This window comes from Triplophysa dalaica, chromosome 13, assembly GCF_015846415.1.
Source record: "Triplophysa dalaica isolate WHDGS20190420 chromosome 13, ASM1584641v1, whole genome shotgun sequence".
In the NCBI taxonomy this organism is placed as follows: domain Eukaryota; kingdom Metazoa; phylum Chordata; class Actinopteri; order Cypriniformes; family Nemacheilidae; genus Triplophysa; species Triplophysa dalaica.
Genome location: NC_079554.1, coordinates 5,758,312 through 5,784,821, shown reverse-complemented (window position 1 = coordinate 5,784,821; position 26,510 = coordinate 5,758,312). Strand labels below are relative to the sequence as shown.

The following is a 26,510-nucleotide window of genomic DNA, read 5'->3' as shown; positions in this document are numbered from 1 at the left end:
GATTTTGGTTACTAATATGTTGTCATGAGTCTCAGGTTGAGACATGGCGTGGGAACCCAAGTGCAGGCAGACACAGACGGTATAGATAGACAGGGATGTTTATTAACCAATAAACACAACAAAACAGGCAATACAAAAACCCACAATGGGGGAAAACAAGACAGGGATATATATACTTTAACAAGAAACACTGACTCACTACAAAACTACAAACTGTTTTGTAACTACAAAACAAACACTGGTAACAACACTAAACTAACACTTACTTTTGACACGACAACAAGAACATTCAGGAACAGCAATATCACAGGTACAGCGACAGGAACATTTACAAAAACACGATCATCAAACAAGTACAATGCACGAGCACAAGACAAAGAACACGAGGGTGTTTTATAGGGGAACAAACACAGGATCATAACGAGCAACAGGTGCTGGGGATTAGCACTAAGGAGAGGTTGACGAGGAACGTGATGCAGGGAACAATGACGAGATACGAGAAACAAACATTCAATCTCACATAAAACCATAGGTTATGCCATGACTCCACTCAAATAACACGAATAAACATGACATGATAGTGGAATCATGACATATGTATGTTTGAATTATTGAATTATACGGCAATATTAAAATATATGAAAATACATAAAATAGCGTATTTTCTTCATTTATTATTGTGGCATTCTTTTTAGATATTTCTTTTTTAAACATCATCTTTTATTTCCTGAAGAACTGATCAGTGTGTCTTTGTTCCATTTGGCTTCCTGTGCGTCAAACCATTTTATAAAATTGAAAAGTAAGTACTTGATGTGTTTCTAACGACAAATCCTAGTAGCGCAAGGCTATTACAACGTCTTAAGCCATACATCTCTCTATACCCTAGGTTCCTTTTAAATATTGTTCTTGGTTAGTTCATGTTCATTAGTCAATACTTGGTTAAAGTGATAATGGCAAGGGTGGTCTATCTATGAGAGATGCAGATGAGATGACTGTGGTGGGAATAGAATCTTACCTTTTTTTCTGGTGTTTACAACCATTTCGAGAGGTTTTAAGAGCTGTTTTCCCAATATATATCTTTTTCATGTTTTTTTTCACAGCAGGCCAGCTCTCCTCGAAGGTCTGTACTTTAATTCTCCACTCCCTAATAGTGATCCCGCTTAATCCTTGTTTAATCTATTACCTTTTCTATGCAGTCTTACATACCACTGGAGAACCTGCCAACAGAGCAAAGAGAATGGCATGTGTTCATGGCAGCTTGCAGTCACAATAAAAAAAAATCTGACATCAATTAAGAAAGTGTCTTCAAACGCTTCACTGGACTGTGAAGCATCCTATACCTTCATGCATGAGACTGTCACTTAGATTACTGATAATATGATAAAATGTTGGAAATAACATTCAGTTTCTTGCACATGTAGTGAAACGTATTTCAGTGTCCAGGCTCCACGCCCATTATTAACGCATGTCGCTAAGGACACGGGATGTTGAGTCACTGGCGTAGCCGATTTCTGTTTTTGCTGGTTTGTGTTTTGCTGCCTAGTGTTGAAGGTTTACATATTTTGTTTAATTTTTTTGGTCTAATTAAGACATTTTTCTGGATGGCAGTTGTCTGTTTGGCGTTCCCCTTTTGTGGTGTAGAGTGGCTGTTGCCTTTTAAATTTGATTTTCTGCTGCATCAAATCTCTCTGGTTACATTGCTGCTGTCTACTTTGCCGAAGAGGTGATGTGTTTCCAGGATATTAGTTTGTAAAACGTCTTGGTTACGGATGTAAACGAGGCTTTGTGTCGAACCGACAGATGGGGTTCATCTTGAGAACCTATATACTTCTGAATAGTTTAGAAAAGGCCAATGATATTGGTGAATGAAATTTGCATACCCGATTCATTCATTCACCTTTGGGCTGAGGAGCCTGAGACCTCTCTAGACTGCTGCAGCGGGGCGGCACGTGTTGTGGCATGAAGGACACAACGTCTCGTTCCCTCAATCAGGGAACTGAGTTTACATCCATAGGAACCTAATGATCAGGTTGGGCTGTCCTAGAGACCTACCAGCAACTGGGTCGTGATGAGTGGCCATGGCGGCTATATGGACCTTCAGTGTGGAAGGGGAGAGAATACACTCGAGTCTCTCTGGAAGGACAGCACGTTTCCAATCGAGCAACTCTGCTGGTCTCCTCTTCGGGAAGAGCACCAGGCAAGGTCTCCTCGTCCCGCCCAGGAGCCAGACATGGAGGTTCCAGAGGTCTGGTCTGGGATGGCATAACATGCCCTTCCCCTGAGAAAGTAGGTCCTTTGTCAGGGGAATCGGCCAGCTCCATGAACCAAGTCCGGTTGGGCCAGTATGGCCTCCTCTTCTCGCAGGGCATCGACTGATGAGAGAACGCATCGGCTGTCTGGGTCATTTATCCTGGGAGCTGTCACCTGTTGACTCCACAGGAGGAGGCGTCGGGCATGGAGTAGTGTTTGGTTATCAGAGATCGTAAACATTTGACTGAGCTACGCGCTAAACCACTTTCACTTTCATCACAGCCCTACAGCTGGTAATAATAATTCAGCTACACACATTTTAAGATAACCAACAGGCAAATAACAGCCTCCAAGACTTTAACATCGGCTGTGAAAGCTGTTCTGTGTAATACACTGATATTGTGTGTGTGTGTGCGCATAGCCTACCTCTAAAACACTTCTATGAAACCTTCTTTGAAGTCCTGCTTGAAAATGTTTTTTGGTCAATCTGCTTGTTTTATTATCCAACTTGGGTCCAATATAAAATGCCAAAACTAGCGTTTCTTTTATTAGTGTTAATTAATATAACCAGTCTGATGCCCAATCCGGTGAAATTTCCCTCGCCAGAGTAGGGAAAAAAAGTGTGATCTCTAAGAAATCTCTAGCAGTTAGTCCGTTATACTTTGATTGATCCACATATTTTTAACTGATGAAGTGAAGTTGACGAAATTGTTACTGTTTATTGATAAACGGCAAAGCTTATTAAGATTATATACATGCACTGAGACGGGGGCCGACCAATCACAACAGCCTGAGAAGCGGAAGCTCGCTGATATGGAATGGGTGGGACATCGTCCCTAAATGGGGAAGCGATCACGATAGACCTGGTCAGCTTTACCAATCCCAACGTTTTGGAAGGAGGGACTTTATATAGAACAGTAGAAATCCAGTCGTTTTGTGAGAAGAGCGACAGCGGTGAATAATAGATTTGAAATATAAAGCGTCACAGAAAAACATAATCAAAGCCTCTAAAACAGCAAGAGACTGGAACCTTTGAGTCTAGGTGTGTGCAGTTTTAAAGCTATCCTAGACAGTAGCTAAACACTTTTATTGTTACTAAATCAAGATGTTACTTACAGGTTTAAGGGGGAATGATGGAACTTTCGAGGGCATCAATGTGAGAATGGACCCAGCTAAAATATACATTTATTTCAGTCCTTTGTACTCTTATCACTATCTTAAATATTTTAATAATTGGGTTGTCTCTTCTTCGTTTTATTTGAAAAGCTATATGTTTGCTCCCCAGATCTTTAGATCCCTCCATGGATATCAGAAAATTGCTATAATAAGCTATTATTTTTATACTTTTTTTACCCTCAGCTGCTGCTCCATTTATACATTCATAGTCAAAATATATATATATTATATATCTAGTAGTGAATGTTTTTCTGCTCTCCGTGCATATTGTTTTAATCTGCTGAATTTAAATATTCCATGAACATTTCTCTTCAAACCATAACCCTACATTTTTCACTCTTTTACACATTCCATACTTTTGACCATATAGTTTCACATTGTTCAACCTCTATTTCCCGTAAATAAAATAACTGACATATTTAAACCCCATAACCTGATGATCAGCCTTAATAACCTTATAAATACCTTAACTGAGATTTAATATTCTTGCATCATTTCCATACCGTGGGAAAATTACTTGTTCCCCTGCGGATTTTGAAAGTTTACCTGTTTATGAAGAAATCAAGCATCTATAATGTTTATAGTAGATTTTTTAAATGATAGAGACAGTTTATCAATCAATAATCCATAAAAAATAACTTTAAATAAAGGTTATTAATTGTTTGGCATTTCGGTGAGTAAAATTAGTATTTGATCTGGCTCCCACTGATTATATACTGTATTAATAGTTATAGGTAATGTGCCAATATGTAACACAGATTATTCCTGTCAGTTTGTTATGTTTAAAACAGGAGCCTGCCAACACAATCTGTATATTCCATTGCAACCTCTCCACCATGGTCAATACTAGATTGATAGCTGTCAAAGGATATCAGGGACAAGATTGTAGACCGACACAAAGCTTCTTTGGCCTACAGACAGAAGATTGATGAGAAGGAGACAACTGTTGGTGTGATTATTTGGAAATAGAATAAATAAAAAATAACTATCAAATGCCCTTGGTCTGAAGCTTCCTGCAATGTTTCCCCAATGGGGTAAAGATGATCATGAGACAGGTTAAAGATCAGCCCAGAAGTACACAGAAGAAGCTTGTTGATGATTTCAAATCAGTTGGAACCGGTTACCAAGCTAATCATTGGTAACACGCTATGCCACAATAGATTGTAATCCTGAAGCACCCGCAAGGTCCTCCTGCTCAAGAAGGCCTGTCTGACTCATCTGAAGTTTGCCATGAACATCAAAATGATCCAGAAAAGGCTTAGGAGAAAGTGCTGTGGTCAGATTGGGCCTAAATTAAGAAATGCTGACTATGACCCCAAGAACACCATCTCTACAGTCAATCACATTATGTTTTGGGGCTTTTTCTCTACTATTGGAACAGTATGACTACACCACACTGAGGAGGTGAGGGACGGGTCCATTTACTGTAAAATCTTGGACAAGAACCTCCTTCCCTCAACTAGAACACTCAAGATGGGTAATGGATCGGCCTTTAACATGACAGAGACCTAAAACATATTGCCAAGACCACCAAGGAGTGGCTCAAAGAGAAGCACAATGAAATACAAATCAATGTCTAAACCAGTTCTACATTCTTCCACCTATGCACATTTCATGCGGTTAAACTAGTACTAAACAAATAAGTACTAATTCAAGTAAGTAGCTAAATTAATAATATTATATTTGGCTGAGATACAACTATTTGAAAGTCTGAAATCAGAGGGTGCCAAAAAACGACTTATTAACGTAATAATAAATTCAGTACTGTGACAAATGTTAGGTTGAAAATACGTAATGCGTATATTTTCTAAGTGTGTGTTTAAAATGAGAGCTTTGAATTGTTCAATGCCATGCACCACCGGTTTTGTCATTTTATCAGATGGCAGAAGCAGCCTTCGTATTTGTTTTGCATGCTATTATTTACATTACATTACATTTATATTTAGGCATTTGGCAGACACTTTTATCCAAAGCGACCTACAGTTGAAAGAAAAAGTATGTGAACCCTTTGGGCTTACTTGGATTTCTTCATAAATTGGTCATAAAATATGTTCTGATCTTCATCTAAGTCACAACAATAGAGAAACACAGTCTGCTTAAACTAATACCGCACAAACATTATACGTTTTCATGTTTTTATTGAACACAACATGTAAACATTCATAGTGCAGGGTGGAACAAGTATGTGAAACCCTAGGCTAATGACTTCTCCAAGAGCTAATTGGAGCCAGGAGTCAGCCAACCTGGGGTCCAATCAATGTGATGAGATCGGATGTGTTGATTAAAGCTGGCTTAATATATAACATATATTAAGTTGAACTGTAATATATGTCTATTAAGTACTTAATCATACCTACTTTCATTTCATTTATGCATTTGGCAGACGCTTTGCAGATTTACATTACTTTATCCTATACATTTATACTTAGGTACATGCAATCCCCTGGGATCAAACCCAAAACCTTGCGTTGTTAATGCAATGCTCTAACCACTGAGCCACAGGAAAGCTACATACAGTAGTTTTGATAATGTTGGTACACATGCGTATATAAAAAATAGTTTTTAAACAGACAGTAGATTCAGAAGTGGCTGATGATTGGCAACTGATCCCGCTGTAGACAGAAATAGAAAATGTAGCACTGAGCGTGACAAAAATGAAGAACAAAATGAAAACAAGGAAGAACAGAGTAGATTTGAAGATGTTCTGGACTTTGAAGTGCCAGAATAAGAATATTGTGTTATATTAATTTCTGCTTTAGCAGATCTGGAGGAAATCTGCTGCTAATTTTATTTACCCTCCCAGAATTTTCTTGACATCACAAAAAAGTAAAAAATAAAAACAAATAAAATGGACCTGTTGTACTCTATATTTGTTGTTTTTGACTTGTGTAACATTAATAAGGTTAAACACAAAAACGCTTTAAATTATTATATTGATTAAAAAAGTCAACTTATTTACATTTACGCATTTGGCAGACTCTTTCATCCAAAGTGACATCCAGTACATGCAAGCTATACATCTTATAGTATATATTTAAGTCAGTTACATAAAGATTTGTCTAATTGAAATCTCAAGAATGACTAGTCCTAACTAAATGCTATTCAGTAAAACTAAGACACAGTCTTAACTTAGCGGCTATATTCATGCAATGTGTGCAAACGTTGTGTTTGACTATTTTGATAGCGAAAGGTCTTAATAGAGCTTGTAAAAACTATTTTGTTTCTTTTCTGCCACCTACGGACCATATTACGTAATAGTTCCATGACTCTCCTATGGACGATATGACCATTGTAAAATAAGTTGGTTATATTCAACAATGTATATACAATAAACACAAATACAATACTATGACATTGTCCAGTAAACTATAGTAAAACCTTGCAAATACACACACATTAAACAACAAGTAAAATAATGTTTGTTATAATAAAGATGCTAAAGCTGAACAAATGCTGAAAACAAAACAATTGCATATGTACAAATAAAACAAATCAAAAGTGGTTTAATTATATCTTACACTTGTATAATTATCATAGTTCTTATGTGTCTGCAGGTAATTGTATGTTTTACATGTAAAATAATACCAAGAGAAATGCAAAGCTTAACATTATTCATGATTTATTTCATTGTTTATTTCCTTCATTTTGTAAGTCACTTTGGTATAAAACATCTGCTTGCTTATATATATATATATATAAATATATATAGGCTTTTAACTTGAGATTGTTTAACATTCAAAATATGTGGCTTGATAAACCATTTAACGTTGCATTAATGCCACCTGCTGGAAATGCAAGCGTTTATTTATTTATAAAGCACAAAAAGCACTATTAAATTTTACACAGCAGTGGTCACCACATTTTAAAGTGGTGTGTATTTGTTATAGTGAATTATATCAGAAAACGCGGCAGCAATAATCGATCGCATCAGAACAATATAAACATCAGAAAGCCGTAATAACATGCCCAACATATAATAATATAAAATGGTTTTGGACTTAAATGTATTTCACAAACACTTTACCAGTCCTTACCAGTGTGTAACACAATTAACAGAATGTTTAGTAAACAACAGATTATCATTAGTTTTTGGGACAGACGCAGACGTTAATAACGCAGACGTGAGAGTAACTGAAAGTTAACAAAGTAGACGCTTGACACACTGCATTAAACCGTGTATAGGAGCGTGTTTCAATAGGTGTTAGCAAAAAGGAAAACAATTTACTTCACTGCTACAAGTGAATGACACGTAACACCTAAATGGACGCTTCACTGCTGCACGTACGTCACGTCGACGTCTCGTCTGCGTCTTGAATTCAATGCAATAAATAGCAGAATAAAAAAAAGTTAAGACGTAGAGTGAGACGTTCAGAGAGCCGAATGTGTGCTGCAAAGTCATGTATTTGGACCCTTTGGAACGCCATATACGCCCACTCCATTTATTTATTTTGAATATTTATTTAAATAATTTTAATTAAATTAATTTAGGGAAATGAGCAACTGTTTTAGCCCTCATCAGACTATTTGGATGTTATCGTTAGTGTAACATTAACTTTAAAGCACATGCTATTTATGGATTAGCATTACTTAACATTACTTACAACTAGGGATATCCCGAGCAGATCGCAAAGCTTGTGATCGGGCCGATCAACTCATTTTTGACCTGATCGGGATCGTCTATATTTTCGTTTCCGATCACCTCTGCCATCATGCAAGTTTCGTAAACGGAAAGAAGAGCTGTGACAGCTGTCTGCAGCAAGAGCATTCCACAGGGCGATATAATACGAAACTCTTAAAATGGTGGACGGATTACAGCGAGATCACTCAGCACTGTGAGGCTGTTAGCATTTGATTTCTTCCTTCATACAGCGCTCTACCGGAGCTTTACAACAAATTTAATGACACAGATGAGAAAAATTAGCGGCTGTCTGCTAACATGACAGAGATTCTGTTTTCCCTTCATTTCAAAGTGAAAGTTCAAAGATATGCATGTGAGAGTGAACTTGCAGTATTGTGTTGAGTGTTTTAGTTTTGTGGCAGTATCAAATGAAGCTCTGTTATTATGTCTCCTCATGAGGACAAACCCCTGTCCAGCTGCAATAAAAGCATTTAAACTATACTCTGTTGATAAAGAAGGCCATTTTTATGTTTACAGGCCGATTTCTGAATTTTTAGACAAAGTCGGGCCGAGTAGAAAAAAACCTTGTAGCCAATCAGCAGTAAGGTGCACAGTGCACAAGACGGACATTAGTCGAGCAGAGCGCTGACAAAAGCGAAAGGGGGGGTAGGGGTGTGTAAGTTTTGGTCAGTGGGTCGTATATTAACTATAATTCAGAGGGTATTCTGGCCTAGAATAGACACTCTCTTTGCCTGGTTCTTAGAGCCGGTAACAAGATGCGCAGTAGAAGCGACGTGTTCGTGAGCAGTACAGAATCAAACACTTGTGACTACACGTGAACATTTGTCATAGTGAGTACAGAGAACGGGTGTTTGGTCCCTTCCAGCAAGTGTCTCCATTCCTGGATAGCCAGTTTGATGGCTAAGAATTCCTTGCACATGGGTGTAAAAGAGGAGAATTCCATGGCATTCATAGTGCCCACTGGATGTGATGAAGGTGGTCTTCCACTCATCTTCATGGCGAATCCGAAAATTATCGGCACTCCTAAAATTAAACATGGTGAAAAGGGTTCCGTGAGGGAGTTGCTGGAGTGAAGCGGGGATCAGAGGAAGCGGATATGAGAAGCGTTTTGAGTGGAAATGCAGAGTCCGGTAGTCAATGCAGGGTCTCATAGTCCCAACCTTTTTTCCAACAAAGAAAAACAGGAGGCAGCAGGGGAGTAGAAGGCCAGAGAGATAACATTTCCCGAAGCTCTAGAGTCAATCAAAGCTTTGGGGGGGACAGGCATACGGGCGTTGAGAATACCGAGCCGATCATTGTATAAGTGCTTCTTATCCTACAGTGCCGTCGAAAACATGGCCATCTGTGGACGAACTCCGGGCTCCAAGCGCTGTCGATAATCTGATATCAGAGCTGCTTTTTTCCATCCACTGCTGTAGGCCAAGGTTCGAAACTGTAGAGAATACTCAGCCACTGAAGAACGACCCTGTCGTAGACTCAAAAATTGGTCATTAACTGAAAGATGATCAGCCGCCTGCCCGAAGACTTCGCAAAAATGTTGCAAAAATAAGCTCAGTGTTGAAGTCAATGGTCCCCCAGCCTGCCAGATGCCTTTCGCCCACTTTCCACTCAGTAGAGAGATTTTGCCGTGTCAGTGGGAAACTGACCTGGGTGCATCTATATAGCTAGCATTGCAAGCAGAACCCACTGCACTCCTCCACCGATCCTGAAAAGCGATTTGCTAAGGCCAAGAGAGTGGAGTGTCCAGAAGTTGGAGAAGCTCTGTGAAGAGATCCGAGGCAGCCGGTGCGGGGGTTGTGGTGGTGGCACTCTGAGGTGTGGTCATTTTGGTAGGTTGAGTGTTCTGTCACGCTTTTGTTCCTAGCAGGAGAACACACTCAGGAGTACCAGTGAACAGGGTTTAATCAATAATCCAAAGTATCCAAAACTGAAGACAGGTAAATAAAAACAGGCAAAGTCCAAAGAACATAAATCCACACAAAAACGGGTAATCCTAATCGGGTATCGAATATCATAAGCGGAAATATCAAACAGGTATGCGAAACATAGTCAGATAACAACAACAACACTCGACAACTAACTGAACACAGGGCAGGTGTGGTGAGGAAGGCGGGATGAGAGCCGTTAGACCGGTCCAGCATATATCACGGAGAAAATCAGGAGCATAAGAAGACGAGCGACGGGACTGCTGACGAGAAAGTACCGGGCTCGAACATATGTTTTAAGTTTGAATTTATGTTCTTGTGGCCGGCAGTCGACCTTGAGGTGGCTTCCGGTCTTTTACTTCCATGGTATTGTTTGTTTATTTTTATAAAGTTTGTTAAATTTTTGCCGGGTCCCGCCTCCATCCTTTTATTGAGCCACGTTACACTGGTGCCAAAACCCGGGAATCAGTAATCAGGGGAGTGCGAGCGGGATAGTCTGTGAGTGAGTGACGATGTAGAGCACGTGGCTGATTAGGTAGAATCCGGCATCGTTACAGTATTTCAGTAGTTTGTATTTAATATTTGTGTTGGAATTGTATAAGTGCAGTGGCAATATTTTTGAAATCCTGCTAAAATGACTGAAATCGATCTCAAGGGTATAAATTAACAATAAATTCACTGTTCTTACTTTGTCATGAATGTGGGTGGTGATGACGGAGGACCCAGGTGCAGACAGGGAGGTAAGGTTAAACAAGACTTTAATAAACTATAAATACAAAGCAAACACCCACGAGGGGGTAACGTAACAAAACATGGAAACAGGAACAAGGAGTATCTAGACTAGACTTACACTAACACTTGACATTTAGCTATAATAAACTAGACTATACAAGACATAGGAACTCACCACAGATGACAGAAACAATGAACCAGCACAGGACAATGAAACATGAGGACTATTTAAAGGGGAGGATATCAAGAAGGGACAGGTGCAGGGCATGAACTTATTAACAAGCAATAACGAGATGAAAGGCCGGGAACAGAGACGAGACCTGGAGAGAGCGTGTGGAAAGCCAATAGCGCCAAAAGCCTCTCTCCACATGAAACATGAGGTTCTGTCATGATTTTCAGGTCTGATGGGATAGAATCATGACACTTCTTAGCCATCACAAAAATTAGGCAGGAGACTGTGAGAGTTATATTTAGCAGACAAACAAAAGAATAGTTGGAATTGAATATACAGGGCAGGTTGCTAACTTGAAAACAATCACTTGTACAACAATGTACACTGTACTACGGAACGCATGAAGAGAAAAACTTCTCATGTTTTTGTTTTTATCTGTGTTTTGAGGTTGACTTTGGTTATGTATGACGTTTAGACATATTCAATTTATCCCTAATCATTTATGAAAATTGAATTAAATTAATAACACGCAAGTTAAAAAGTCAATAAATATGTAACTAATAAAAAGATGTGCTAGTGTATTTAGGCCTTTTTATTTATTTGCTCTGTTTTAACACTTTACATATTTCCTCCCTCTAGCACTAACAAAATAGGCTGTCATCGTGAAGTAATGACTGGAAAAGTGCATTGTTGTGAGAAGAACTTACTGAAGAATAATGATAAAGTAAAGGTAAAATACATATGTAAATTTTGCTTAACGTTAGTTGCCTTAAAACGATTTTACCGTTTATAATTACTTTCCAGTTTTCTGCAGTGGCACTAATGTAAGCTGATAGGGGTCATTGTGAAGTAGGCTGGCAAAGAGACTTTGTGATAAGGACTCACTGAAGAACGCTGGTAACTTAATTATGAATAATAATATTTGGTAAATAATTGTTCTCATTGTTTTTGCTTAGTTGCCTAACGTAAAAGTCACAGCCCTTTTCGCAAGATAAACCTTAGTATTATCTGGGGACCTTGTGTGACCTAAGTGCTGCATTCAACACCATTGACTACAGAACACTCCTACATATTCTTCGCATTATACATGCTACCTCTAGGAGATATAATAGTGACACAGAGTTAGCTTTCATGGTTATGCTGATGATACTAAACTTTATATTTCCTCGGAGCCTCATGAAACACAGCAGTTCCATCGGATAATGGAATGCGTAGTCGATATAAAAATCCAGATGAGTAACAACTATTTATTATTGAACTCGGACATAACATAAGTGTTACTTATTGGACCGAAAACAGCCATACATAACAACAAAGAATATTGCTTAGCTTTTGAAGGATGTTCCATAAAACCCTTGTCGTTAGCTAAGAATCTTGGCGTTCTCTTCAATAGTAATCTGTCATTTGATAGACATGTCGCCAACACCTGCAAAATTGCGTTTTTCCATTTTAAGAATATATCTAGACTTTGTCATATGCTGTCAGTGTTGGGTGTAACTGGTTACCAAGTAATTAGTTACTGTAATTTAATTACTTTTCCCTTGAAAAAGTAAAGTAAGGGATTACTCATATGTTTTCTGTAATTTAATTACGGTTACTTTTGATGCAATTAAACTAAATACTTTGTGAAATATATGCGTGTGCAATAGTGTAATTGACATCAAAATTCAAAGTCTTATTTTAAAATCTGTGCTTTAATGTATAATTCTCACATTTGTAATACTTTGGTTAATAATATTATTTATTTGAATGAATTAAATAAGCAGTTTCATGTCTATCCTTGAATCACTTAACTAATCAAGGTTGATGTAGGATATAGTAAGTAATGAGTAACTAAATACTTTTTGGACAGAGTAATTTGGACAGTAATCTAATTACACTATTGAATATGTAATGAGTAACTAGTAATTAATTACTTTTTCAGAGTAACTTACCCAACACTGTATGCTGTCACTGTCGGATGCAGAGAAGTTGATTCATGACATCAAGACTAGATTACTGTAATGCAATGTTAGGTGCTTGCACTGCAGGCTTATTACAAAAACTCCAACTTGTCCAACTGGAGCTTCTGCAGTGGCAGCAGCTTTTGCCAGAGGGGAACTGGAATCCCCTGGTTTCTTTTCTCGATAGGAGTTTTGGGTTCCTCTCCACCATTTGCATACTGTTTTGCACTATTTGCCTGGCCGGGGGGGCTGCTTTCGAATTAGAATTAAAAAAAATTACATAATTAATATTGCATATAGGAATTCATAGTAATATTTGACCTGTTTCTCTCTCCTTTATCTTAAAAGTGTGCTCTCACTGTGCGTGCGTGTGTCTCTGTGTGTGTGTCTGTGCGCATGCTTGCGTGTGTGTGTGCGTGTGTGTGTGTGCTAGTCTGTGTATGTGTGTTAGTACATGTGCATATTCCAATATAGCCAAACCACCCTTACAGTACATGTGGATATTGTGTGTGTGTTGTACGTGGGTGTGTCTATCATCTGTATTTTCACCTTTTATCTTGTCTTTTACAGGTATAACTTTAATTGTTTTGGTTATAGTCAATATGTCTCATGTACAGCTGCTTTGAATAAACGGAAATTATTAAAACACTAAATAAATAAAGTTGAGTTGAGTTGTGTGATTTAGAAATTACCTCCCCACATCTCTATTTCATGTTGCACATTAACACGGGATAAGTGAAGCTTGTGATTTTACAAAAAATATGGAATTTCCCGGATATGATGGCAAGACTTTGCATATAAGTTGTTTATATGTATTCTCGAGTACATTGTATGGTGTACAGTGATATATGCCTGTTGTCAGGGTAATATACATTGGTTATATCACCCACCCACCAGGGGGCCTCAGAGTGTAAAAGACAACATGAGCTCTACATATGCAGAAGAACAAGTGTGTTGTAGTTGTGATCATTATCACATGTTGCGCAGAGTTCTACTGGCTTCATAAACAAAAGTGAAAAATGTAAGCCTCTTCATTGTATGCTCACAAGACATGGAGTCAGAAGTAAACGGACAAGATAAGAGCAATGTTGAAGTTTAAATTTGAATTGTCCAAAAGAGTGGCAAACGTGGAGACAGAGATTCTCACGTTACAGGACTGCAACAAAACTGAGCAAGAAAGATAGAGGTACAGATTAGCACTTTAATATACGCAATGAGCAATAAAGCGGTGAACGTTTACAAGTCATTCATAATTGCTGACTACTTTATGTCGAAATGAAACATTATAAACGAACGGGCGTGTTTTCATCAGAGTGTACACTCTCGTTCATTTCGTTCAGGAATGAAATCTCTCGTTCAGACTCAACAGCGACTTGGTCAGTGTGGGTGTATTCATTCAATTAGAAGATCCAACCAATAACATGACCCTTCATAGCCAGAACTGGAATGTCATTTGCTGACGTGACAAGAATGAGAGCTAAACAATACTGTCACATTTTTTTACAGTTTTTAGAGAAGTGCATGACATGAATTAAACGTAATAAACTTGTTTTTATTAGAACAGTAACGTCTGTAACCTCAGTTCCCTGATGGAGGGAACGAGACGTTGTGTCGAACCGACAGATGGGGTTCGCCCTTGAGAACCTATCAACTCTGACTTTAGAAGAGGCCAATGAAATTTGGCTAATGAAATTTGCATGCCGGTCTCCGCCCACTGATATCCAGTATAAAACGAAGACGGCATGCAGCATTCATTTACCTATTGCTCTGAAGAGCCTGAGAGCCTCTCACGACTGCAGCAGAGGACGATACTTGTTATGGCATAAGGGACACAACGTCTCGTTCCCTCCATCAGGGAACTGAGGTTACAGACGTAACCGAGATGTTCCCTTTCTGTTGGTCTCTCGACGTTGTGTCAAACCGACAGATGGGGTTTCCATGGAAAACGTAACAACGTTGTATCGTGTCACAATCTCTAGGGAATCGATGGTAACAGACCTGGGCGTGTCAGCACGAGGCTTTCGCGAAACTATAACTTTTCAGTGTGATGGTCTGGGGTCCCAGCGCTTTCTCGGAGAAAGATGGGTAAGCCCTGACCGGGAACCTTTCACTGACTGAAGCCTTAACTCTCTTCTCACTTCCTACCCGGGGGGAGGAAAATAGTGGATAAAGGCATGGTCTCGCCGTTGGGGGAGATCGCATGTGACATGCGGACTGAGTAGTTAACCGTGAGGTGGAGGTCCACCTGGGAACTTCGGGCCTGGGTCTAAGGATAACATGAGAGTTGCCGGGCCGAATTCAAGGCAATCAGGGGACATGGAGAATGCTTGTTGAGTTGAAAGGTTCTCAAGGGCGAACCCCATCTGTCGGTTCGACACAACGTTGAGAGACTGACAGAAAGGGAACTATTCAAACATAAACAAACAACAACAAAAGCTTGTACTTTAGACACTATTTTAAGCTCTCTCTGTCACGGTTCTGCCTATCATGTTTGGCTATTCTTGGTCTTGAGGCAGAACCAAAACAGAATTCCCTGTTTTATGTGGGGAGAGAAGTTTTTAGTCTTTTGGCTTTCCATACTCTCTCCCCGAGTCTCGTCAGTTCCCGCCCTTTCTGTCTCATTAGCTTTCCTTGATTGTTAACCCCTATCACCTGGTCCCTATTAATTATCCCTTGTCTGTTTCCCCGATATATACCTCTCATGTTTCATTGTCTTGTGCTGGTTCGTTACTTGTGGATACATGTACGTGAAGATACTTGTGCTTATGCTCAGTTGATTGCATCTGTTTTGCTGGTATACGTTTACCCAGTCTTGCCTTGTTCCTGTTTCCCCGTGTCTTGTAAGTGTTAGTTTAGTGTTCCTTTCAAGTACTTTGTTTTGTAGTTTAGTTAGTCCTTGTCCTTGTTTATTTATTTATATATATATATCTTGTCCTGTTTTCCCCCTTGTGGGTTTTGTTTTGCCTTTTTGTTAGTGTTTGTCCAATAAATTCCTGTGTTACCCCTACCTCCTGTCTCGTGCTTGCCTGCACTTGGGTTCTCCCCCGGAAATCATAACACTCTCTGCTTGAGGGAGAGATTTCAATGAACAAGAAATATGAGTCATTGTATTTTTGGAACTAGAACGATTCGTTTACTTAAAAGATTTATTCCAAAAGAGCGATTCCTTCATGAATATAACATCACTAAAAGGACAGAATGAGCTGTACATACGCAGAAGAACAAGTGTGTTGTAGTTGTGATCGCAAGCTCATGTTGCACAGAGTTCTACTGGCTTAATAAACAAAAGAGAAAAACATAAGCCTCTTCATTTTAAGCTCACAAGACACCTCTCAGCATTTGAAACCCTCATTCGCGATCTCCCTAACCTAATCTTGTAATCTTCCTCTGTCCAGTTCACATTACAGGAGTTGCCATGAGAAATAACAAAAGCTGCTGATTCGGTTGTATGAAGCATAAGCGCTAAAGCTTGTAAGGCAGCTGGAAATGTTCTAAGAACTAAGGTTGTTTTTGTTGCTAGGATACAAGACAATCAAACCCCATTTGTTGCTAGATTCTGAGGAATGATATCCTGCCCTCCCCTAAGGGGTTGTTGATGCCCAGGAATTGAACCCCCTCTTCTTATCACACATCTCCCCTTCTTCTCTTCAGGCCCTGATCACTAGGAAAATGCTTATGCTTTATTCTGTGTGTATCATTTATTGTCATAGTATGAAGTTTTAATGATTCATGTTTGGTATTGTTTTAAAGGTCATGGTGCGATGGGTAAAAAGGTCTAGTTCTTTCAAATCTAACAGAGAGTATATCATAACTGTTTAACTCTAATCCATCACCTGCACTCCTCAAATAGGTGTGACTTTCTCAGGGAAGCCTGTTTATATGTAGATTGAGATCTCATTTGATGTTTTCTTCATTGACGAGAAAACAAACAAATCAAGTTTCTCGCTGACCATTGGCTTTGTTACATCTGGGTATATAAGGTGAATTGACAAAAGACTCGAGGAAGGCTTCTGTAACCAGAACTTCCCACATTGCAGCTGTGTGTCTTGATTTGGAAGCATCTGTAACCAGAACTTCCCACACTGCAAATGTGTGTCTCAATTTTACCAGGTATGATAAACTTTGTGGTTTTATTTTATTCTTATACTAAGTTAATAATCTTTGCTTAGTACATTAGGAATTTCTTTGTATATGCATTCTATGATTTTAATTAATGTTGTGCCTGCCTGGTATAATAAATTGTTATTTATTGTGAGACTGAGCGACTGCAGGTCCAAATCGAAAGAATAACTCTAATATTAAATATTAAAATATGAAGATTTATAGATAAATTAACGCCTATCAACAGATACATTTGAAATGACATACAAGTTATTTTATATTATATTGAAATTGGAGTCAGATCGGTCTTTACCACAGAGTCATTTAAATTGAACTAAATTGTAACAGTTCTTGAATAACTTCATGTAGAAATCGCCGAGGAGAAGCAGAACACGAGATCCCTTAAACCACGACATTGGATTCCGTCGTTGGGCCTTTGGGTGGTCCTTTACAAGCTAAGCCATGTCAAGGCGCGATGAGCATGATTATGCAGGTTGTCTGGTAAGAAAACATTCTTACCATAAGTTTATTGACAAGTTGCATCACATATTGATTCAGGAACAGTGTTTTCCCCAATGCTACGTTCTACCTTCTTATGTTCCGAGCGCCAGATGCAGTGCTGTAAGCACTAGTGGAAGACAAATACATACACAGGCAGAGAGAACTGCAGGACACACTGCCAGCAAGAGAGTCACATTCAATCTGTAGAAACGAGAAAACGTGCAGGTCAAACTCCAAGTTGCTTCAGCACATATCTCAGAGAGTGAAACTCCTTTAAACGCTACCCAAAGGTGTTAACAAAGCACGCTTAGAATGGCAATGAACAGAGGAGGGCATTGACTGCCCGGCCGACTCGTACGCATGAAAAATCATTTGTGTCACCCAGTGCGCCAGCCACTGCCTAGAAAGCACAGACCCCAAGTGTGCATTACTAAAACAAACAAACAAACAACTGATCTGTTTTGCGCCAGGCCACTGTCTTATCAACGTAGAACTCCAAAGACCTCACTGGACACAATTCCAACGATATGTCGGTTTGATCCATGGGCAGTGCAGACAAAACAATGGGCTGGTTCATAAAATGTTGGGACAAAACCTTGGGTAAAAAAGCCACGGCTGCAACACAGAATCGAGAACCATACTCAAATCCCACGTCAGACTTTGTTAGCCCCTTAGAGGACACAGGCGATTAGCTCCCTTCAGAAAGGCTATAATTAAGAGGTCATACCCAAGAGAATAAATACCAAACCCAGATCTATGAGCTGCTAACACCGGCACATACACTGCAGAAAACCAAAACACAACCCACTGGACAATGTAACGGGTCAACATTGTGAGTAGAACAACAGTCACAAAACAGCTTCCACTTGAGCTTACATGAGTACAATCTTCGAGTAGACGTCACACGACCGTTCAGAACAGTGTCCCTGGCCCTCTGTGAACACTCCAAGAGAGGCCTGGCAAACCCAGGGGCCACACCCATAGTTTCAGTCAATCTGGATGTGGGTGCCTTAATTTTCCCTGCAACTGGCACAGCAGGTCTGATCTGGTGGGTAAATGGCAATGTGGTTCTACTATGAGAGAGAACGGAACATAAAACCAAGGCCTCGCAGGCCAATGAGGAGCCACTAACAGCAGACAATGACTGCAGTCGTGCACTCTGCATGGAGTCTGCCAAATCCGTGGCAATGGGGTAAACGCATACAGCATCTCGTCTGGCCAGTCGTGGGCAAGTGGGTCTAGACCAGAGAGACCCTAAACTGAAATGTGTGCCCCAGGAGAATGCAGACCGAAGGAACTGCATGAGTTACGGAGAATTCGTCATGTGGAAATCCTAACGTGGATAGAGATATCCTTTAAATCGATCGTCAGGAATCAATCTTGTTGCATATCAGCCTTTAACAAATCTAACGTGCGCAACATTCAGAATGTTAAGAACTTCAGAAAACTATTCAAGTTCTGCATGTCTAAAATCGGTCAAAACCCGCCGTCTTTTTTTGTTGTCCCTCGAGATGACCTTGTGTATCGACTAACACTATGGAACCCTTGCGTAGCAACACTTGAACTTTGTGCGCAAGTGCCTCTGCCTGACGAGAGTCGTGAACTACTGCATGTAACAGGGGCCAACATCGGAACTGTATACGGTCCCTCTTGAAAGGGTAGTCAACAGCCACTTCCTGGTATCGTTCACCAGCGATTCAGATGACTTTCTTAAAACAGCCCACAATCGGCATGACCGTGTGAATGGTCCCATGAACGTTTTTCTTTAGAGACAGAGGGACGCCGTTGGGGGCCTGAGCGCCTTGTGTGTAACTGATGTCCATGCAATAGAGCCCTGCCACGCCAAGGACGTGGAGGTGGTTCTGGGTGCCGATGCTGGAAATGCTAAGGAGATTTTTAGGCAGATCTCACACCCATTTTATGATAAGGAGCACCAGAGATTGCCGGGGTTGTCTGGGTCCTGGGGCCATCCCCACATTGTTACCGAGTTTCAGAAACTGACACACATTGATCCAAAGCTTTCTTAGAACCCGGCCCAAAATTTCGACCAGGAACCAGTGGATATATAAACCTGCCAATGAGCCTGCACTAGAGCACCTTGAGCAGTGCCACAATGATTTGCAATTATGCCCATGGCATGTAACGCAAGCTCAGTTAATTCACTAACTGTAGGGTCAGATGAAATCTCACTCAGGAGACGAGTGTGACGCGACAAGCATGTGTGCTAAGATGTTAGATACACGGCCAAGACTCGCCGTGGAGTTGTACGCACATGACAGCAACTCGTCAGTCCATATGCATTGAACATTGGGGCAGCGCATATTTTCTCTAAGCGCTTAATCAGTAGACACAATAAAAGCTGCCATGCTTGGTTCTATAGATTGCATGCCACCAAGTCCTACCATATCTAGGTAATGCGTCACAGAGATTCGTAAAAATAATGTCCGCTCACCATGCACTAAAGATGCGTACGGTGTATACACAATTCGTAGTCAGAGACAAAACAGTTTAAGTAAATAACCTGAATAACTCTTCAGCAGCAAGCTGCACAAAATATCATAACACTCGAAAAACAAACAACAGTCAAGCGAGAATGAAAAAGAGAGCTCAAAACACGTCATAAGTCAGAAGGTGACAACTTTGTTATTCTACTTTCGGTCAAGCGCAAGCGTGAGGGGTTTTCCATCTAGTGCTTACAGCATTGCCTCTGGCGGTCGAAACATAAGGAAATAGAATTACATATAGTTGCATATCATGACAATCGACTGTTACATATGCCTTTATTAGCAAATGTTTTTATTTTTAATAATTTCACTTCCATCTAACTTCTAGTTCATAGTTCAGCTGTCCATCAGCTACTAATAAGACCTCTCTTAAATATTTAATTGGTTAGTTTAGTGCTTAGGTCTGTCCACTAATACAGTTAAATTCAGTAATTAGCTGAAGTAATAACGTTTTACTTGGACTTGTGAATATGTCTGGAGAACATTAACGGGGTCATATGGCACGAATACGTGTTTTTCTGTGTCTTTGGTGTGTTATAAGTTGCCCATGCATGTATTAGACAGGTTAAATTGCAAAAAGTATCGTGTCGAAAAAAATATGCATTCTATCTAAAAGCAGATGCTCACCCAGAACTGCCTAAGACGCCTTGTGTAACCACACACCCACGAATGTATGTCATCGTGGTATGACTTGACTAACACTGCCCAAATGTATACGCAAGTAAGGTGAGCGTACTTGTAAATCTCATTGTATTGTCGCCATCACAGCCATGTCATGGAGATGCTGTGTGTTTCGTTGCGAAAAGAAAAGCTCTCTGTTTGTCCTTCCAAAAGATGATACAGCTAAAAACGAAAAGTTACAATTTATTAGAATAATATTTTAAATAAAATGTAACCATTTGTTTTTAGCTGTCTCACCTTTTGGAAGGATTGGAGAATTAGAGAATACATTGATGTCCCTCTGGTAGAGTGTGCCATTATCACGGAGTGTGCCCGGCTGCGGTGCCCCCAACAGGCGCACCCCCGGAAGACGATGTCGAAGAGGAGACCACCACCCTGTCAGCGGCCGCGGCGTAAGCAGAAGCGGCCCTCACGGGAGACCATAGGGAGATCAAGAACACCATCGAACCCGACCCCAGCCACAAAAAGCATATTTACCTTTTAAATATGACAGGGTCAAAACTCGTAAGATATGGGAAACACAGTTACAAACGGACTTTGCTTTTCCATTTGAAATTTGGCAGTCAGTGTGCGTTTGCTTGAACGAAAATGCAAACGGTAATGCGCGATTTGCAATTGCGTTTGGATTATGTCACATTTTATGTGTCCACAAATTGAAAATGCAATTGCAAAAACAATTTGCAATTCCTTTTTAATAATGTCCGGAATATCATTCCATACATGGACACAACGTTGAGAGACCGACAGAAGGGGAACCGCATATACATGTAAGTTTGAGACTTGCCAGGTTTCTCGCATGCAGTGAATGAGATTTATTGTTATTGTTAACAACATTTATATTAATCTTCTTTTCCTGGTATTCACTTTTGATGTTTGGGCATTCTAAGAAATTACAGTACTTTATCAACAATTTCCCTTGAGCAAGGCACCTTACCCCAACTAGCCAACCGGGCGCTACAGTGATAGCTGTCCACTGCTCCGGGAGTACATGTGTTCACGACTTGCTGTGCGTGTTTTCACAACTCACATTTCGGGTATAGGTCACCAGACCTGACAAATAGGTCACTTTCACTTTACATCCTATCTTTCCAAATGTTCTGCCAAAACATATTGTGAATGGTCACGTGACTTTTTTTAAACGCCACATGACTTGTAAATGCGACAAAAAGTGTTTTGATTGCCATTTAGCTAAATATACCTTTATCGTTATACCTGAAAAATCACATCATACGGGCTTGAGAACTTTTTGCGATACATGGGAGTTTTTACAAAATTGACGTGTTTCCATTGGGTGTATTTTCAATGCACATTTCAATTTGCACATTTTTGAGGGTAAACCTGGCTAGTGAAGCAAAAGTAAGTTTCGCTTAGTCGCCAAAGCTTATTCAGAAAGTAGCTAGATTTGTAGCACGTCGCCTTATGAAAAATATGTCACCAAAGGGGTATGAAAAGTCACTAAATCTAGCAATAAAGTCGCCAAGTTGGAAACACTTATGAGCTTTTCTAGAAGGGCTATGCCATGGCACATTGCGTCTTGTGTGCTACCCTCTTTACAGTATGGAGAATTCCAGTCTGGATTTAGAGCATTTCACAGTACAGAGAATGCTTTGATCAGAGTTACAAATTATCTGCTTTTTGCGTCTGACCGAGGTTGTATTTCGTGGTGCTGCTAGACCTTAGAGCTGCGTTCGACACTATTTATCACTGCACACTCCTACATAGACTCGAAACATTGGCATTAATGGAATTGCATTGAAATGGTTTAAGTCTTATTTATCTGTCTGTTTTCAATTTCAGTACGGTGTACCACAGGGCTCAGTCTTAGGGCTTCTGCTATTCGCATTATACATGCTACCTCTAGGAGATATAATACAGTGACACTGAATAAGCTTTCCCTGTTATGCTGATGATAATCAACTCAATATTTCCTCGAAGCCTCATGAAACACAGCCGTTCCATTGACTATGGAAAGCATAGTTGATATAAAAAACTGGATGTTTAACAACTTTTTATTACTGAACTCGGACAAAACAGAAGTGTTACTTAATGGACAAAAACCACCGTATGTACCAACCAAGAATACTGCTTGACTATTGATAGATGCTCAATAAGACCCTTGTCGTCAGCTAAGAATCTAGGCATTCTATTCGATAGTAATCTGTCATTTGAGAGCCATGTTGCCAACATCTGTAAAATTGTGTTTTTCCACCTAAACAATATATCTAAACTACGTCATATGCTGTCACTGTCAGATGCAGAGAAGTTAATTCATGCATTCATGACATCAAGACTAGTTTACTGTAATGCACTGTAGGTCGTTGCCCTGCAGGCTTTTTACAAAAACTTGACTTGGTCCAAAACCGGCAGAGTATATTAGCCCGATTCTGTCAACCTTGCACTGGTTACCTATAAAAGCATCACATTAACTTTAAGATCTTGCTTATTACCTATAACGCCCTGCATGGTTTAGCTCCACAGTATTTGAGCAACTTCTATTGTATTACAGTCCTTCACGTGCATAACGCTCTCAGGCATCCAGTCAGTTGGTATACCTATGTAGTGTTTTTAGCTGCTTGTTAAATTACGGATGAGTTTACTCATCAAATAAGATTCTCCACCAGATCTATCAAGATCAAACATGTATGAAATGAGTTGTTAAAACGTCAAATTCAGTCAAGGAATTAGTTTAGCTCAAAGGCAAATATGTATAATAATCGTCATTACACATACATATTTTACAATTCTGATTAGCAGTATAGTGATACAAATCCTATATGTATTCGTCCAGCAAATGCATCAATGATTTATACACTAACGTTATCTCATGACCATAAGTAACGTGACTTTACCAAACAAAATTTAAGAGCAGAGGTAGCATAGATCGAAACACAGTTTAAGTGACCAAGTTTGTGAGCGTGAACAAAGAGAACCCATCACAAATGCCTTTATGGGTTTTTATTAAACTCTACTCTACATGGTAAACAAAATGAAGACAAACAAATACATGAAACACAAATGCGCTAGGATGCGCAGAGAGAGAGAGAGAGAGAGAGAGAGTGAGAGGGCATGGCCGCGAGGCCGGTAAAACATGTCTGAAAACCATTAAAATCATCTTTAACAAAGAGGCACGATCTTAACGCAGCTAATCTATATTTAGAAACGGATACTTGCAATATTGTTGTTGGACCAATATCTGTATGCGCGTTGATGGAAATCTTGAATGGTTTCAGAATGCAGTCCTGTTGAAACGCTGAGTTTGGGTTCTGAGTCCAAAGTTCCATGGCCTAAACGGACTCCCCAGAGGGGAGTCCCTTGGAGTGTCTTCTCGTCCTCTTTCTTTTCCTTTGTGATTCCAAAAATCCACTGAAAAAATGGTTCGGTGATGCTGTTTTAAATGCATACCTGCCCTGCCCCCAGATGGTCTGCGGGCCAATGCCATGAAAGTGAAAAGGGGGCCTAAGAAAGATCCTTTGTTTCTCATGGCACCTCATTTGCATAGCTCTGACAGTTTGGTCAGTTTGCGTTTAATACCTAAACTTAGTTATGGGCATAGTATGATGTGTGCTATGTTTTTTATAACATAGCTCATCATATAGGGAATTCAAAGATGTGTAGTTACATATGAAACATGCAAGGCATTGAACTGTGAACGTATGAATACGTCAAATGAACCCTGAATCAAAACTTGCATATCTAACAAATACAGAGTATATAAAATAGCACGAGCGACAACACACAACCTAGACATTTAGATACATTTACAGAGAAGAATAGTTTAAATCAAATAAGTTCCTATTTGTCAGAGAAGTTTCTCTGCTTGGTCTCATGTCTTAAGTAAGAGATGAGACAGAGACTTATCAACAATGCTTTGAAGCGAAGGAGTCGTAAATATCCAACAGAGGAACCAAATGGTTATAACACTCTCTGTGAGAGTTCAACCTAAAACCAGACCCCATGGAGCTAGGTTTCCTTTGGTCTTTGAAGATGTTATCTTAATACCTAGACAAAAGGGAGTGAGAGGTTGAATGGCTTGATCCAGACACTACATATCCCCCCTTTCGGAAGAGGAAGTGCGAATGTAAACTTCAGCTGACGACGGATAGTTGGATCATGATGGTGGGATCACTGGAGGTTCCTATTGGTCCACAGGATCTCGACATACAGGCAGAGAATGCTCCCGAGTGGTCAGGCATTGGCTTAAATTGGGTACCTTTCATCTTTTCGATCCTGCTTAGACATCAAGGGAGAGCACCCCTGCACCTGTTTGCTGGTTCTGGCAACAGGTTGGTTAGGGTGTGTCCTGTCTCCACAGAGATGCACCGCAGCAGTCATGGATGAAGCAGCAGGTGGGATGGAATGTTGGCTTCCACGCAAATGCCTGTAGTCCTGTGTCATGGGGAGGGGTGTTGTCTACATATCCCCAACCGTCTCAAGTAGCTGGGCAAAGTTATGATACCAAATCTTGTTACTCACTTCACTTTCCTGTTGTGAATCTTGCCGGGTGCAGCATGCTCTCTGGCCTTCACATGTTCTGCAGTGATTGCTGGGCAAAGGCTGGTGTCACACTCCGGGGTCTTTCATTGAAGTACTGGTGAGCAGTGTAGGACAAGGTTGGGGTCTCATTGCTGGCCCTGGCGATGTTGTGGTGGTGCCGTCTGAACTCAGGCTGTGGTAAGAGCCATGTTCTGCTGGTGCTTGGTTACCCTCCTTTCGTTCTGGTCACGCTGTGAGTTTAGACCAGTGTTAAGGCAGTGTTTGGCAAGTCCCGCTTTCAGATGGAACTACGTTCAGCAAGGGTAAATCAGGCATGTGGTGAAGCGCAGGTGCCATTTGGTGTGTACATGGCACCGTCTTGAGCGCTCGTTTACATGAGTGGGCAGTTCTTTTAACATTTCACGAACCTTGTAGGTGGTGTCCTGTGTAGCCCAGGATGCAGCTAGCTTGGGATGTAATGTCATGTGGTTCTGTGAGTGGGGCCACATAGTTGACATTAGTTCTGCATCATTGTCTTTTGTGACGAGCAGCTGTAGCACTGGCCGTTGATGGCAGGTGCAGGGCGTGGTCCATCTCCTTGGACTGGTAATCCGCTGTCATGCTCTTCATAAAGACATTGTTCAAAATCTTTGGTAACTGTACTCACTTGTACAGTATGCATGCTGCAAAAAGCTGACTTATTCAGTAAAAAGGGGGTGTGGCTTCCAGAGTGGGCCATGCTCCACGTATTCCCTTGAATAGGTGTGGTTGAAGGCTTGGTCACACTGTGTGTTGAGCTGAACAGTGACCCCTGTAGGTGAATGCAGGTACAACAGTCTAATTTATTCACCAGAGTGCAAAACTCTGGGCTGTTCTAGTAGATCGAAGAATGTTCTCGCACTTGAGAGGGCCCCCCATGGGGCTTTGAGATTAGCGAGAACCAGGAAGTAGCAGGTTCAGCATTGGTTATTCCCTTTCAAGTTCAAAGCACAGGTGTCCTTGGCCGTTGCTGTGGTTGACAGGCATGAGTCCACTGGAAACTGCGCGCACTTGACAGAAGAGGAAATGTCTGAAACTGGTGTTGTTGGAGAGGGAGTGTGAACAGTGTAAAGCTGATGTCTGAGATATCTGCCTATGATTCCTGTAGGGTGCCATGTTCATCTTGTAATAGGATGACTGTCTCTGTGGTCGACCAGCAGGTTACAGAGATCTGGAGGGCATTCAAAAGGGTTGTTTGTTTCACATGCCACTTGTGGTCAAAAAGAGTCTGATTTGGACTTTAAATCCTCCTGTTGAGGTTTCTTGTGGAATCAGCTCCTTTGATGTCCCCAGGATCTCTGCTGTCTCAGACGTAGTTGCACTGTTCTTTTGCTCTCTGGGGAGGTGTCATCCATGGTGTTGAGATGAATTCCT

At 40.4% G+C, this 26,510-nt stretch overlaps 1 protein-coding gene across 4 annotated transcripts in view; it reads right to left on the bottom strand.

The window, feature by feature from the left end:
* Positions 1-26,510, bottom strand: part of si:dkey-174m14.3 (uncharacterized protein LOC563117 homolog) — a 97,651-nt gene that overhangs the window by 47,149 nt on the left and 23,992 nt on the right. For 2 of the 4 annotated variants that reach the window (XM_056765360.1, XM_056765358.1), the window contains exon 2: positions 1,016-1,217. The exons of the other annotated variants lie outside the window; for them this stretch is intronic. In XM_056765360.1, coding sequence (XP_056621338.1) covers positions 1,016-1,086 — 71 coding nt within the window. In that variant the 5' untranslated portion in view covers positions 1,087-1,217. The remainder of the gene's footprint in view (positions 1-1,015; positions 1,218-26,510) is intronic. 4 annotated transcript variants of the gene reach the window in all.